This window comes from Trachypithecus francoisi, unplaced genomic scaffold, assembly GCF_009764315.1.
Source record: "Trachypithecus francoisi isolate TF-2019V2 unplaced genomic scaffold, Tfra_2.0 Lachesis_group17, whole genome shotgun sequence".
In the NCBI taxonomy this organism is placed as follows: domain Eukaryota; kingdom Metazoa; phylum Chordata; class Mammalia; order Primates; family Cercopithecidae; genus Trachypithecus; species Trachypithecus francoisi.
Window position 1 is genome coordinate 81855024 of NW_022681462.1, and position 14875 is coordinate 81869898.

At 58.1% G+C, this 14875-nt stretch overlaps 1 protein-coding gene across 4 annotated transcripts in view; it reads left to right on the plus strand.

Moving 5' to 3' along the window:
• Positions 1 to 14875, plus strand: part of OTOF (otoferlin) — a 47267-nt gene that overhangs the window by 18490 nt on the left and 13902 nt on the right. For 2 of the 4 annotated variants that reach the window (XM_033176317.1, XM_033176316.1), the window contains exons 7-25: positions 1412 to 1571; positions 2382 to 2568; positions 3194 to 3380; positions 4770 to 4993; positions 5469 to 5577; positions 6166 to 6346; positions 6435 to 6555; positions 8068 to 8168; positions 8311 to 8401; positions 8530 to 8646; positions 8776 to 8928; positions 9260 to 9449; positions 9538 to 9662; positions 10681 to 10815; positions 11510 to 11671; positions 12261 to 12380; positions 12801 to 12962; positions 13074 to 13236; positions 13717 to 13847. In XM_033176317.1, the coding sequence (XP_033032208.1) occupies positions 1412 to 1571; positions 2382 to 2568; positions 3194 to 3380; positions 4770 to 4993; positions 5469 to 5577; positions 6166 to 6346; positions 6435 to 6555; positions 8068 to 8168; positions 8311 to 8401; positions 8530 to 8646; positions 8776 to 8928; positions 9260 to 9449; positions 9538 to 9662; positions 10681 to 10815; positions 11510 to 11671; positions 12261 to 12380; positions 12801 to 12962; positions 13074 to 13236; positions 13717 to 13847 (2819 nt within the window). The remainder of the gene's footprint in view (positions 1 to 1411; positions 1572 to 2381; positions 2569 to 3193; positions 3381 to 4769; positions 4994 to 5468; positions 5578 to 6165; positions 6347 to 6434; positions 6556 to 8067; positions 8169 to 8310; positions 8402 to 8529; positions 8647 to 8775; positions 8929 to 9259; positions 9450 to 9537; positions 9663 to 10680; positions 10816 to 11509; positions 11672 to 12260; positions 12381 to 12800; positions 12963 to 13073; positions 13237 to 13716; positions 13848 to 14875) is intronic. The other 2 variants (XM_033176318.1, XM_033176319.1) reach the window with 1 other exon arrangement.

Consider the following 14875-nt stretch of genomic DNA (forward strand, 5'->3'; position numbering starts at 1 on the left):
ATTTATTGAGCGATCTGTCTATCTCCTCATCCGACACACATCTGCTCTGGCAAGACCTGAAGTTCCTGGGATACCTGGGACATGGCCCCTCCCCGGAGGCCTGCCGGCCTGGCTGAGGCTCTCCAGTGACTCCTCATCTGTGTGCCTTCCTGCCTTCTCGCCTTGCTTGTCCCTCTCTTCAGACTCTACTGTGGCATTATCTTTTCTGAGACACTGGTGGCCTGGCTATTCTCAGAAAGGCAGAAAGGCCAACCTCTGCACACAGCCCCTAACATCTCTGGGAGCCCACCAGGGCCACAGGCTTGCAGGACGCAGGCCTGGGCTACAGTAGAAGGTGGAAGAGGAGGGAGTGAAGAAGGGAGTGAAGGAGGGAGGTGCTGAGTCCCAGAGAGTTCAGTGCCCACAGAACATCCTGGGAAGCAGATTCCTAAGGCACGGTGATGCGCTTCCCTCTGCTTGCCCACTGGGCTTAAAGTAAACCTGAAGGAGCAAATCCTTCCCAAAGTGCCTCCTTCCCTGACATCTGTCCTTCCCTCTACACAGTCGTAGGCCATAGGACACTGGGATGAGACTGCCAGTCCCTGTCTTTAGCAGACTCTCAGTCTAAAATCAGAGACAAACAATACCCAGATGAGCACAGTGCACAGTGAGATGGGAAATGTGCATAGAGAGCACAGAGAACAAACACCAAAGAGCCCAGGATCAACTCTTCTGAGGAAGTCAGGGAGGGCTGCACGGAGGAGAAACTTGAGCAAAATGAGTAGAAGTTTACAAATTGAACAGGGAGAGAGAGAGATGGAGGTGGAGAAGCAGGAATGAGGGCATTCCAAGCTCAAAGAGCAGCAGATGTAAAGGCACGGAGGTATAAAAGGGCAAATCCGCAACACATGTTCAGCAAGGAGGAACACAAGGCTGGGTGGGCTCAGCAGAGTGAGTCAGGGAGCACTACATCAGGAGCCCACAGGCCGTGCCTTTTGTCTTTACCCCAAGGCACTAGGAAGCCCCAGAAGGAGCTGAAGATGGGGAGCAGGAGCGTGAGCCTCCCCACCTGGGAAGGCCCTGTGGGCAGCTGTGTCCTTCACAGCTATGTGAAGGCTGGCTGACTGGGGTGGGGCCATAGAAGAGGCCATAGGCAGAAAGAACCCAATTAGGAGGAGGCTGTCGCACTTCCAAGTCACACCACTCACGGGACTTATGTCCATGGGTGGGCTATCCACCCACTGCCCAGCTCCAGAGGACCTCAGACTCTATCACCCCCTGGACTAGGGACAGGCAGAGCCACGGTCCCAGGTCTTGGGACTCTAAGGGCCAAGAGAACATTTGGCTCTGCCACCCCTTGGCCTCCCCTGAGCACTGGGAGACACCTTGGGTTGGGGGGTCTGGTGCAGTGCTCCCCCCCTCACCACTGCAGACCACCAGTTCCATCACAAGTGGGCCATCCTGTCGGACCCCGACGACATCTCCTCGGGACTGAAGGGCTACGTGAAGTGTGACGTCGCCGTGGTGGGCAAAGGGGACAACATCAAGACGCCCCACAAGGCCAATGAGACCGACGAAGATGACATTGAAGGGTGAGGCCCAGCTACCCCAGCCCCTGGAGTCTGAGCCAGCCCTTCCTTCTCCCAGGGAGTTCCCGAGGAGGGTTTGCTCAGAGTACCTGCCACCCGTCTCCCTCACCCTGCTCTCGCCCACTCTCCCAAACAGCCCCACTCTTCCCAGGGGCAGCGGGTGATGGAGGATGACTGAGAATAACAGTCCTTTGACATCCTTTCTGCCAGTGAGAAACGGGGTGGGAAGAGTCGATGCTGGCAGACCAGAGCCAGCAGCTGCTGGGTCCTGAGTACAGCAGCAGGATAGTGCTGGGAGAGCCACAGTTTCTTCTGGTGTGCCAATTCCAGGCAGCTGATAGCAGCTGTTGAGAAATATTCTGTGACCTTGTCTGGAGTCAGTGGATGAAAGTGCTGGGATCAATGAATCCTGTTTTCGTGAGCTGGAGGAGAGAGAGTGGCTACTATAAAGTTTTTATTTACAAAACAAAAGATATGGCACGGTACTATAAAACACTGACGATAATACTAAGACCGTATCCCAATGCACAATCTACAAAGCACTCATGTGTTAGCGTGCTTGAGCCGACCATATTCTTGGGAGGGGTATTACTACAGCCACCTCAACAGTGAGGAAATGGCAGCTCAGTGAGACAGGAGATTTGCCCAGAATTCCACAAGGGGCAAGTTCCATGAACGCAAGTGTCTCATCCTAGCCTAGCTCCCCTAGCCGTCCTTTAGAGACTGTGCCAGGACCCAGGGGTGTGTAGATGCCAGGACGGGGGCTGGGGACCTGGACCCGGCCACGATGGCCCTGGCTGTATGTGCTGGCAGGAACTTGCTGCTCCCCGAGGGGGTGCCCCCCGAACGCCAGTGGGCCCGGTTCTATGTGAAAATTTACCGAGCAGAGGGTCTGCCCCGTATGAACACAAGCCTCATGGCCAATGTAAAGAAGGCTTTCATCGGTGAAAACAAGGACCTCGTGGACCCCTACGTGCAAGTCTTCTTTGCGGGCCAGAAGGTACTGGGGTATGAGGTACAGGAGGCGGGGGTTGGGTGACAGGCATCACAAGTGCAGGCTGATGAGCATGGGGCCTGGGGCAGCTGGGCGGGTAAGAAAAGGCTGGAAATCATGTCGGCCAGGGATGGGCTTAGAGGATCCTCCCTGCCTCTTGTAGTCCTTAGACTGAGAGCTGCGCAGGGGGCATGAGAGGGAGGAGAGGTTGGGGGTGTGGGAAGAGTGAAGACAAGTCCACTCACAGGCATGCACGCACACATGCACCCACTCACACACGCACACCCACTCACACATGCACACATACACCCACTCACCCATGCACATATGCACCCAGTAATACACGCACACATGCACCCACTCACACAGACACACACACCCACTCACACACGCACACATGCACCCACTCACACACGCACACCCATTCACACATGCACACATACACCCACTCACCCATGCACACATGCGCCCAGTAATACACGCACACATGCACCCACTCACACAGACACACACACCCACTCACACACGCACACATGCACCCACTCACACACACACACCCACTCACACACGCACACATGCATCCACTCACACACACATGCCATACCCTCACCCATGCTCCCCCTTCCACCAGGGCAAGACCTCCGTGCAGAAGAGCAGCTATGAGCCCCTGTGGAATGAGCAGGTGGTCTTTACAGACCTCTTTCCCCCACTCTGCAAACGCATGAAGGTGCAGATCCGAGACTCGGACAAGGTCAATGACGTGGCCATCGGCACCCACTTCATTGACCTGCGCAAGATTTCTAATGATGGAGACAAAGGTCAGCAGCAGGAGACGGGGTGTGCTGGGGGGCAGGGAGTGGCCTGAAGGGAAGGAGCAGGTGAGACCTCCTCTCTTCACACCACCACCATCAACTCCGGACCTCAGCCTCACAGGGGTTTCCAGGGCCTTGCCAGCAGCCCCTGCCTCAAGGGGAGGGTGTGGATTTGTGGCTCAGGTCGGCTCAGAGCTGGCCTGAGCCCAGCTGACTGGCTTTGACAGTTAGTAGTTGTGTGACCTGTTTTCCCATTTTTAAAGTGAAAATAATAATGATTATATGATATAATAAGTATAGTATGAATATGCATTTCATTGCAGTGTATATACTGCATTTGTAGATAATTACAGTGTGTATATATGTAATACTTAATAGTAGTGCCTATCTGCAGACTCGCAGGGATTGGCCACCTCCTAGGATCCCTGCCCTGTGGTGGGTTCCAAGGACATAGAGTGAGATAAGAATCTATTCCTGGATCAAAGTGCTCACTGTGTATTAAGGAGATAGATGTGCTACCAAATGGTCAAACCATAAGGCAGAAGACACAAAAGGCCACATGTTGTCTGATCCATGTATGTGAAACATCCGGCAAATCCATAGAGACAGAAAGTAGATTGCCGGTTTCCAGGTGCTAATGGGAGGGGATTGGGACCAACTGCTAAATAGGTGCAGAGTTTCTTTTGAGGGAGTGGAACTGTTCTGGAATTAGATGATGGTTTTTAACATAGTGAACATACTAAAAACCACTGAAATGTACACTTTAAAATGGTGAATTTTATGTCCTGTGAAGTATATCTAAATTTTTAAAATGCTGTAAGTGTGTTTTTTAAAAAAGGCAGAATAAAAAGCAAATGAACCAAAAAAACCGGATCTTGCGACCCCTGTCAGAGTCCTGATAGATCTGAGCCATAAGAGAAGGGACTTGTGCCTAGGAATTGTGAAGGCTTCGTGAGGAAGCAGCATTTCACAGGCACAGATGGACAGGAAGGGCCTTCAGCGGGGAGGGGAGGGGTCTGCACCAGCAGGGTGACCATGGTGGGACAGAGCTGCAAAAATGGCACAGAACCGAAGGTCATGCTGGGGACTTGGAAGGACTAGCTCTGTCCTACAAATAGACTGTTGGCAATTCCTACTCCAAGTTCCAGGAAGCAGAAAGCTAGACTCTGCTTCCCCACCACTTCCAGCTCAGGCCCCCGCAGGGAAGAAATAGACCCAAGAGAGTACTCCACCCCAGCACAGTATAAGACGGCTGCCCCACATCTGAATAACACACATGAAGTTCTCAGCTCAGCACGCAAGAGCTGGAGGCCAGGGACCCCCAAAAGAGGCCCCTCTTCCCCAGGGAACCCTGGATGTGATACAGCTCCCTCGTTTTTCTCCCCATTGCCACAGGCTTCCTGCCCACACTGGGTCCAGCCTGGGTGAACATGTACGGCTCCACACGTAACTACACGCTGCTGGATGAGCACCAGGACCTGAACGAGGGCCTGGGGGAGGGTGTGTCCTTCCGGGCCCGGCTCCTGCTGGGCCTGGCCGTGGAGATCCTGGACACCTCCAACCCTGAGCTCACCAGCTCCACAGAGGTGCAAGTGGAGCAGGCCACGCCCATCTCGGAGGTGAGACCCCGGAAACTGTGCTGTCCCCCAGGGCCTCCAGTTCAGCCTCCTTCCCCCCAAAACACCTGGGTCCCAGACTTTGGCCTGTTGCTGCCCTGTCTACCAGAGGAGTCAGACCTTAGGATGAGGCTCCTCGCCAGGAAGCAGAGGCTCCCATTCAGCCCCCCAACAGGACTCTGCCCTCATTCACTGCCTGCCTGTGCTCTATCTCACGACAGCCGTCAGGTCTCACGACGGTGCCTCCCTTCTACCCCTCTTCCCAGCCACGGCTGTCCCTGTGGTGTCTGGAACCAGCCCTGCTTCCATGGATATCCAGGCTGGAGGGCCATCGGGGTGTGGGCTGCCTGGCCCCAAAGCTGGGTGGGATGCCCCCACCATCTACCCCCAGGGCCTGTCTGTGAGATGGAAGGAGGCCTGGCCCCCGACCTGCCACCCATACTCAAGCTCAAGAACGGTTTGAACTGCCTCCCCACAGAGCTGTGCAGGGAAAATGGAAGAATTCTTTCTCTTTGGAGCCTTCCTGGAGGCCTCAATGATTGACCGGAGAAATGGAGACAAGCCCATCACCTTTGAGGTCACCATAGGTGAGTGCTGGGCCCACGGGGGGCTTCAGGCCTAGGTGAGTGCTGGGCCCATGGAGGGCTTCAGGCGTAGGTGAGTGCTGGGCCCACGGGGCACTTCAGGCCTAGGCTGCAGGTGGTAAGTGTGAGGCTCTGCACCTCAGCCCTGTCCTCACTCCTGTAGGGGACATTGACCCCTTTCCCCTGAGAGGCCTCAAGCACCCAAGAAACACCTTTATGTGTGCATGTGGTGGACCACGCCCCATAAAAGGGCCAACCCTCAGCTCCACCTACAGGGTGAGGCTGTGTTTGGGACCTGGGGCAGAGGGCAAGGAGAGGCCCTTCCCTGGGCTGCAGAGGAGAGAATGGGAACTCAGGCTTCGGCCTGGGCCAGGGCTGGGCCTCCTCGCACTCAGGTATCAGCAGGACTCCCCGACTCTCAGCAGAGTGGGAACACGGGCACCTCTCTCGGGCTAATGCTGTGTCACATCTGAGCCCCATTCCCTGACTCTCCCTCTTCCTTTTCCCAAATCCAAGGCAGCACCGGATTGGACTGTGGGAGGGGCCTAGGGGGGAACACACTCTAGCCTTCTGGACCTGTTCTGCCTCCAGGCAACTATGGGAACGAAGTTGATGGCCTGTCCAGGCCCCAGCGGCCTCGGCCCCGGAAGGAGCCCGGGGATGAGGAAGAAGTAGACCTGATTCAGAACTCGAGTGACGACGAGGCCAGCGATGGCGGGGACCTGGCCTCAGTCTCCTCCACCCCACCAATGCGGCCCCTGGTCACTGACAGGTGGGTCCAACCTCCCATCCTCCTGTGGCCTGGCCCTCCCACCTCCCTGGGCCCCCAAGACCTCACCTCCCACCTCTGCCCACCCCAGGAACTACTTCCATCTGCCCTACCTGGAGCGAAAGCCCTGCATCTACATCAAGAGCTGGTGGCCGGACCAGCGCCGCCGCCTCTACAATGCCAGCATCATGGACCACATCGCTGACAAGCTGGTCAGGGCCAGGCCAGGGGCCAGGAGGGGTGGGGTCCTAGGGGAGAGGGTGCTGTCAGAGGGCCTTGCCTGCAACACACAAAACTGGTCTGCCCAGGCTGCAGGAATGGCCCCAGCAGGACCTCTGTTCCCATCCTCAGCCCCAGGTCCCAGGGCACAGACAAGAGCAGGAGCCACCTCTAGTCACTGCAGCCTCCAGCGAACCCCGGGGCAGGAGCGTTGGGTTCCCTGATTTTTCCAGAAATCTTAAAAGCAAGGCTAGGGAGACAGTTGTGGTGGCTCACGCCTGTAATCCCAACACTTTGGGAGGCCAAGGTGGGTGGATCACCTGAGGTCAGGCATTCGAGCCCAGCCTGGCCAACATAGTGAAACCCCATCTCTACTAAAAATGTAAAAATTAGCAGGGCTTGGTGGCGAGTGCCTGTAATCCCAGCTATTCAGGAGGCTGAAGCAGGAGAATTGCTTGAACCCATGAGGCGGAGGTTGCAGTGAGCCGAGATCATGCCACTGCACTCCAGCCTGGGTGACCGAGCAAAACTTCATCTCAAAAAAATAAAATAAAATAAAATAAAATAAAAAAGCAGGACTAGGGAAGGGAAATGGGGAGAAGGGAGAAGCGAGCAGTGTCTGAAGCTCAGGAGCTGCCCCCTCCTCCTCCACCCACCCCTCTCCCTGCCTGACCCATGGGCACTGACTGGGTGAGGAGTGCAGCCGTTGGCCTGAGACTTCCTTCTCCCCAACCTGGGGGAGCAGGGACCAGCAGATAATTCCACCCTTCCCTGAGCTGTTGCTGTTCCCTGTTGAAGTTCCCTGAAGCTCAGCCAGCTCATATTTTATAAAAATGAATTAAAACCTCCAAAAAAGTCAAGGCTAATATGAGGTTTGCTCCCAGCCCCCTGCCAGTGTCCTCCTTGTCACCCCTGTCTTGTGACTATAACCACAATTAAAGCCAACAGCCTTTGCAGTGTGACCTGGGCCTGTAGTTGTCTGCAAGGCTTCCCACCAAGGAGCTGGGGTACTAGCTGACCTGTGTCTCCTGTGGGATCTGGGTCTCCCAGCCCTCCCAGTACTCTCAGAGCCAGAGCCACTCCCTCTTCCCCTAGGCATCTGTTCCCATGCCCTGCCACAGGCCCCAGCATTTTGGAGTGACGTCAGGATCCTGGGTTTCCCTCTGTCTCTGGCCAGCCATGAGCCCCCTGCCTAGGCCTGAGTTCTGCCCAGGCCCTGTAAGCCCACCAGAACCACAGACTCACAGTCCAGAGGTGGCTTCCTCCTTCAGGAACTGAAGAATCCATGAACACCAACATCTCCAGGTTCTGAGAACAGAACCTGGGAAATTGATGACTTCCTCATAATGACTGATACTCAGGACGGCCCTAGCAAGAGCTCCCAGATCATGAGGTCCCTCACTCCCCTGATCAATGGGGAGGAGACGTTTAGGAAGGCTGGGGAGGCTGGGGAGGCTGGGGAGGCGGGGCTGTGGCCCAGCATCACTGGCACTCCTGGTTCACAGGAAGAAGGCCTGAACGACGTACAGGAGATGATCAAAACGGAGAAGTTCTACCCTGAGCGTCGCCTGCGGGGCGTCCTAGAGGAGCTGAGCTGCGGCTGCTGGTGAGAAGCTGGGGGCGGCAGGTTGGGGCAGGACAAAGCAGAACTGGACAAAGGGGACCCCGCCAGGGCTGGGTAGATGAGGAAGAATCTACAGAGCCCCTGCTTGTCAGGCTCGCTAAATCCTGGCTCCCCCTATCCCCAGCCGCTTCCTCTCCCTCGCTGACAAGGATCAGGGCCACTCATCCCGCACCAGGCTTGACCGGGAGCGCCTCAAGTCCTGCAGGAGGGAGCTGGTGAGGACATGGCTGGACCGCAGGGACTGGAGGGAGGGCCTGGCTGTGAGAAGGTGTCACAGCTGCCTCTGTCATGGCCCGAGCTGTCCCCCAGTAGCTGTGCTCCACTGACACCCCCTCCCACACAGGAAAGCATGGGGCAGCAGGCCAGGACCCTGCGGGCCCAGGTGAAGCGGCACACGGTGCGGGACAAGCTGAGGCTGTGCCAGAACTTCTTGCAGAAGCTGCGCTTCCTGGCAGACGAGGTGCGGCCCAAGGCGAGGGGGCTTTGCCTTATCCAGGGTTGGCTCTCTGAGGTCCTTCAGGCTCAGGGGACTCAGTCAGGAGGCTGGACCCTCTTACCCGTTGCCCCTGGCCACTCCCCACCCCGCCAGCCCCAGCACAGCATTCCCGACATCTTCATCTGGATGATGAGCAACAACAAGCGTATCGCCTATGCCCGTGTACCCTCCAAGGACCTGCTCTTCTCCATCGTGGAGGAGGAGACCGGCAAGGACTGCGCCAAGGTCAAGACGCTCTTCCTCAAGGTGCTAGAGGGGGCAGGATGGATGGGGGCCTGGATCCTTTCAGGGGAGCAGCAGCTCCACCTGGGGCTGGAGGGCCTGAGTGACAGAGTGAGGCCTTCAAGCAGTAGGTGCTCAGAGAAGAGCTGAGAATGACAAGGAGGTGGGGGAAGGGGTGCGGAAGGGGTAGGACAGCCCCCTGCCCATCTCCCTGTCTCCACCGGACCCCAGCCCAGCAGGATGCTGTGAAGGGGAAAGGCAGCTCTGACCAGGGCCTCTGCCAGCCCCTGCCCCTTCCCCACCCCGTGGGCCCTGGCAGCCGTCAGGCTCCTGGTGACCCCATGCCCGCCCCCAGTTGCCAGGGAAGCGAGGCTTCGGCTCGGCAGGCTGGACAGTGCAGGCCAAGGTGGAGCTGTACCTGTGGCTGGGCCTCAGCAAACAGCGCAAGGACTTCCTGTGCGGCCTGCCCTGTGGCTTCGAGGAGGTCAAGGTGGCCCAGGGCCTGGGCCTGCACGCCTTCCCGCCCGTCAGCCTGGTCTACACCAGTGAGTAAGGACCCCTCACTCGAAGCCTCACCTGGGAGGGGCCAGAGGGGCTGCCCATCCCAGAACCTCAGGCTGCCCTTCCCCACAGAGAAGCAGACGTTCCAGCTCCGAGCCCACATGTACCAGGCCCGCAGCCTCTTTGCCGCCGACAGCAGTGGACTCTCAGACCCCTTCGCCCGCGTCTTCTTCATCAATCAGAGTCAGTGCACAGAGGTGAGGGCCTGGGGGGAGGTAGTGGCTCTGGCTTTGAGAGTACCAGGAAGCCTGTGAGCCTGTGGGGCCTGGGACCTGTGGAACCTGTGAGCCTGTGGGGCCTGGAGCCTGTGGGGCCTGTGAGCCTGTGGGGCCTGGGGCCTGGAGCCTGTGGGGCCTGTGAGCCTGTGGGGCCTGGAGCCTGTGGGGCCTGTGAGCCTGTGGGGCCTGGAGCCTGTGGGGCCTATGAGCCTGTGGGGCCTGGAGCTGTGAGCCTGCGGGGCCTGGAGCCTGTGGGGCCTGGGGTCTGGAGTCTGTGGGGCCTGGAGCCTGTGGGGCCTGGAGCTTGTGGGGCCTGGAGCTGTGAGCCTGTGGGGCCTATGAGCCTGTGGGGCCTGGGGCCTGGAGCCCTGTGGGGCCTGAGGCCTGGAGCCTGTGAGCCTGTGGGACCTGGGGCCTGGAGCCTGTGGGGCCTGGAGCTGTGAGCCTGTGGGGCCTATGAGCCTGTGGGGCCTGGGGCCTGGAGCCCTGTGGGGCCTGAGGCCTGGAGCCTGTGGGGCCTGTGGCCTGGAGCCTGTGGGGCCTGTGAGCCTGTGGGGCCTGGGGCCTGGGGCCTGGAGTCTGTGGGGCCTGGAGCTGTGAGCCTGTGCGTCCTGGAGCTGTGAGCCTGTGGGGCCTGGGGCCTGGGGCCTGAAGTCTGTGGGGACTGTGAGCCTGTGGGGCCTGGAGCCACAGGTCAGCCAGTGCCCCAGTTTCTCAGGGGAAGCCCTGCAGATAACTGCAGACCCGGGTCACACTGGAAAGGCTATGGGCTTTAGTTGTGGTTGTATTCACAAGACAGGGACAACAAGGAGGACATTGGCAGGGGGTTTGGGGCAAACCTTATATTGGCCTTGATTTTAAGATTTCTGGAAGAATCAAGAAACCTGTCACTCCTGCCCCCAGGTTCTGTGGAAGTTGAGTGAGTAGGGGCAGCTCCTATTCTTGCATCTGCCCACTCTCTGTCACTTGTCACCTGTCTCCCCACCCCATGCTGCAGGTGTTGAATGAGACCCTGTGTCCCACCTGGGACCAGATGCTGGTGTTCGACAATCTGGAGCTCTATGGTGAAGCTCATGAGCTGAGGGATGATCCCCCCATCATTGTCATTGAAATCTACGACCAGGATTCCATGGTATGGGTGGGCTCTGGTGCCAGGGACCCCAGCAGCACCACACCTGGCCCTTGTTCCCTGCACGCCACCTGCACTGAGGCTGTGCCGGCCCCCTCCGCCACCCACCCGCAGAGCTCCTTGGCCAGGTGCTGACTGGGAAGCTGGGAGTGGGGGCTGACACCCAGTCCCTCCAGGTACCTCCTGCCTGCTTGCAGCAGCCTGAACCCTTCCCAGGCCAGGACATCCTCACCTCCTGTCACCTATGGTCTGAGCCCTGGAGATGTGCCGGCAAGTCCTGCTGTCACTAGCCTCCTCACCCCGTGGCTTCCCGAACCCCGCCCACACTTACCATAACCAGTAACAGCCTTGCCATCCTCCGTGGAGATTCTGGAGTAGGTAGTAAGAGATTGGGGTGACTCCCGAGAGTTAGTGAGCCACCTTCTCACGCACCACCTCAGCTGCTGAGGTGCCCAGATAGCCCTGGACTAGAGGTAGGAGGACCTCATGTCTAGTCCTGAGCCGGATATCTGCTATTCACTGACTGCTTGGCCTTGCACAAATCTTTAGTGGGCCCTGAGACTTGGTTTCCCATCTGTAAAATGGGGTGATCACACCTGTCCCTTATAACAACTCATGTGGCTGTGGTAAGGACTAAACGAGATCACAGGTGTGGACAGCAAGCACCAAGAGGCATCTGGGTTGTTTGTTGTGTCAGGGCAAAGCTGACTTCATGGGCCGGACTTTCGCCAAGCCCCTGGTGAAGATGGCAGACGAGGCGTACTGCCCACCCCGCTTCCCGCCCCAGCTTGAGTACTACCAGATCTACCGTGGCAATGCTACAGCTGGAGACCTGCTGGCGGCCTTCGAGCTGCTGCAGGTGGGATGCAGGGAAGAGGGGCTGAGGCCTGGGAGCTGGAGGCGGGGAGGAGGGGCCTAGGGCTGAGGGCTGGGGCCTGGGGTTGGGGCTTGGGCTTGGGGGTGGGACCTGGGGGTGGGGCCTGGGGGTTTGAGTCTGAGACCTGGAGGCTGGAGCTTGGGGCTGGGGCCTGGGGCTGGGGTCTGGGGGCTGGGGCTGAGGGCTCGGACCTGGGGCCTGGGGGTTAGGGCCTGAGGGTTGGGGCCTGGAGCTGGGGCCTGGGGGTGGGGATTGGGGGTAGGACCTAGGAGTGGGGCCTGGGGGTTGGAGGCTGGGGCCTGGAGTCTGGGACCTGGAGGCTGGGGCCTGGGGCTGGGGGCTGGGGCTGAGGGCTGGGGCCTGGGACTTGGGGGTTAGGGCCTGGGGATTGGAGCCTGGAGCTGGGACCTGGGGCCTGGGGACCTCTCTCCTTCCCGTCCTGACCAAAGCTGGGGGAGTGGTTCTTAGGGGGTTTTCCCTGTCTCCCCAGATCTCATGGCAAACAACGCATGGGGAGAGAGACCCTGTCCCTGGGCTCCCCAGTGTGTGACCTATGACCCCCATTCCCCAGATTGGGCCAGCAGGGAAGGCTGACCTGCCCCCGATCAACGGTCCGGTGGACGCGGACCGAGGTCCCATCATGCCTGTGCCTGTGGGCATCCGGCCTGTGCTCAGCAAGTACCGAGTGGAGGTGCGAGGGCCCTGTGTGGCCCTTCCCTTTTAGATGAGGAGACTGAGGGCCCACGAGGGGAAGCGGTTTGTTGTCCCCCTCCCATCACCATCACCAGGAGCCAGCAGCAGACCCAGGCTCCTGCCCCAGCCCAGGGCCTGACCCCGTCTGCACCAAGTCACAGTCCCATGTCCCAGGACCATGCCCAGCCCTCCTGTCTCCACCCCTGACTCTGCACCCCTTCTCTGGGCAGCCCCACTCTCATCCCTGGAGGACGCCCGCCCCTTCTCTGCTCTCCTGGCCCTGCTCCAGCCCTTTGAAATCTGGGGTGAACTTCTGCTCATGCTGCTGCCCAGTTCCTTCTCGGATGGTCCAGCATCCCTACAGTGGCTCTCTTGACTAAGGGGCTCTCTTCTCTGCACGCCCCCCAACCTTTCCCAGGTGCTGTTCTGGGGCCTACGGGACCTAAAGCGGGTGAACCTAGCCCAGGTGGACCGGCCACGGGTGGACATCGAGTGTGCAGGGAAGGGGGTGCAGTCATCCCTGATCCACAATTATAAGAAGAACCCCAACTTCAACACCCTCGTCAAGTGGTTTGAAGTGGTGAGTGCAGGCCCCGGCAGAGGACGTCCTGTGGCCAGTGTGGCTCCACTCAGCCAGCCGGCTTCCTCTGCTCCTTCTCGGAGGCTCAGGCTCCTGTCGCCAACACCCCAGGACCTCCCAGAGAACGAGCTGCTGCACCCGCCCTTGAACATCCGCGTGGTGGACTGCCGGGCCTTCGGTCGCTACACACTGGTGGGCTCCCATGCCGTCAGCTCCCTGAGACGCTTCATCTACCGGCCCCCAGACCGCTCGGCCCCCAGCTGGAACACCACGGGTATGGCCACACCCACCCTGCCACCAAGCCTGGCTCCGTGCCACCCAGGGAAGGGCTCCAGGTCTCAGTCCAGTCCAAGCTGTGGCCAGAGTTTGCTCCTTGGGTCTGAGGGACGGCATAGAAGAAGGTCCACCCTGGTGGCCAAGGAAGGCTGCCCAGGGTGACCCCAGCTCTACAGCCAGAGGGCAGAGCTAGAGACAGCCTGGGAGGGCCTGAGGGCACAAGGTCCCTTGTGCTGGCTGATGGAGAAGACCCAGGCCTCCCCGCCACCTACCTCCTGCCGGCCTCCACAGCTCCCCATTCTCTTGGGCTCTCTTCTTCCCTCCCCGTGCCCATCTTTCCTCCCTTGACTGCCCTGTCCCCCTTTCCCTCAGAAAGTTCCAGAATCAGCTTTAGTTCTCTGCACCTTCCTGCCCCGCCAATCTCACTGTTCCTCTTGCTCCTTCCTCTGCCTGTCGGTCCATCTGTCCATCTGTCCAGTCAGGCTTCTCCAGCGCTGCTGTGTGCTGTGCAATGGGGGCCCCTCCTCTCACTCCACAGGGGAGGTCGTAGTGAACATGGAGCCAGAGGTACCCATCAAGAAACTGGAGACCATGGTGAAACTGGACGCGGTAAGGCAGGTGGGGTCAGTCCCCCACTGGCTGGGAACGTGCAACTTAGTGTGACACGTGAACCAGACTATGCCCTGAGAGAAAAGGACACTAAGAACCTCCTTTGGCATGTGACTGTTGGGGGCTGACCTTGATTGTGTATCCAAACAGCTCCACCTAACACTATCCTGGAATGCATGTGCCTGCGTGCATGTGTGCGTGTAGTGTGTAAATGTGCATGAGTGTGTGCATGTTTGTGGTGTCCATATGTGCATGTGTGCATGTATGTGCATATGCACGTGCATGCATGTGTGTGGTATGCATGTGTGTGTGTGCATGTGATGTGTGTGCATATGTGCGTGCATGTGTGTGTGGTGTGCATATGTGCATGTATGCATGTGTGCATGTGGTGTGCTTATGTGCATGTGTGTGCATGTGTGTGGTGTATGTGCGTATGCACATGTGTGAGTGGTGTGTATATGTGCATATATGCATGCATGTGTGTGGTGTATGTGCATATGCGAGTGTGTGCATGCATATGGTGTGTACATGTGCATGTATGTGTGTGGTGTGCATACGTGCATGTATGTGTGCATGTGTGTGGTGTACACATGTGCATGTGTGTGCGTGTGTGGTGTGCATATGTGCATGTGTGCGTGCATGCATGTGGTGTATGTGCATATGCACGTGCATGCATGTGTGCGGTGTACATGTGTGCATGTGGTGTGTGTACATATGTGCATGTGTGCGTGCATGCATGTGGTGTATGTGCATATATGTGTGCATGCATGCATGTGGTATGCATATGTGCATGTGTGCATATGTGCATGTGGTGTATGTGGATATGTGCATGCATGGGTGTAAATGTGCATGTGTGCATGCATGAGTGTGGTATATTTGCATATATGTGCGCGTGTGTGTGTGGTGTGCATATGTGCATGTGTGCATGCGTGTGTGTGGTATGTAAATATGCATGTGTATGTGTGCCTGTGGTGTATGTACATATATAGTGTGCATTCGTGTGTGTGGTGTGCATATGTGCATGTGTG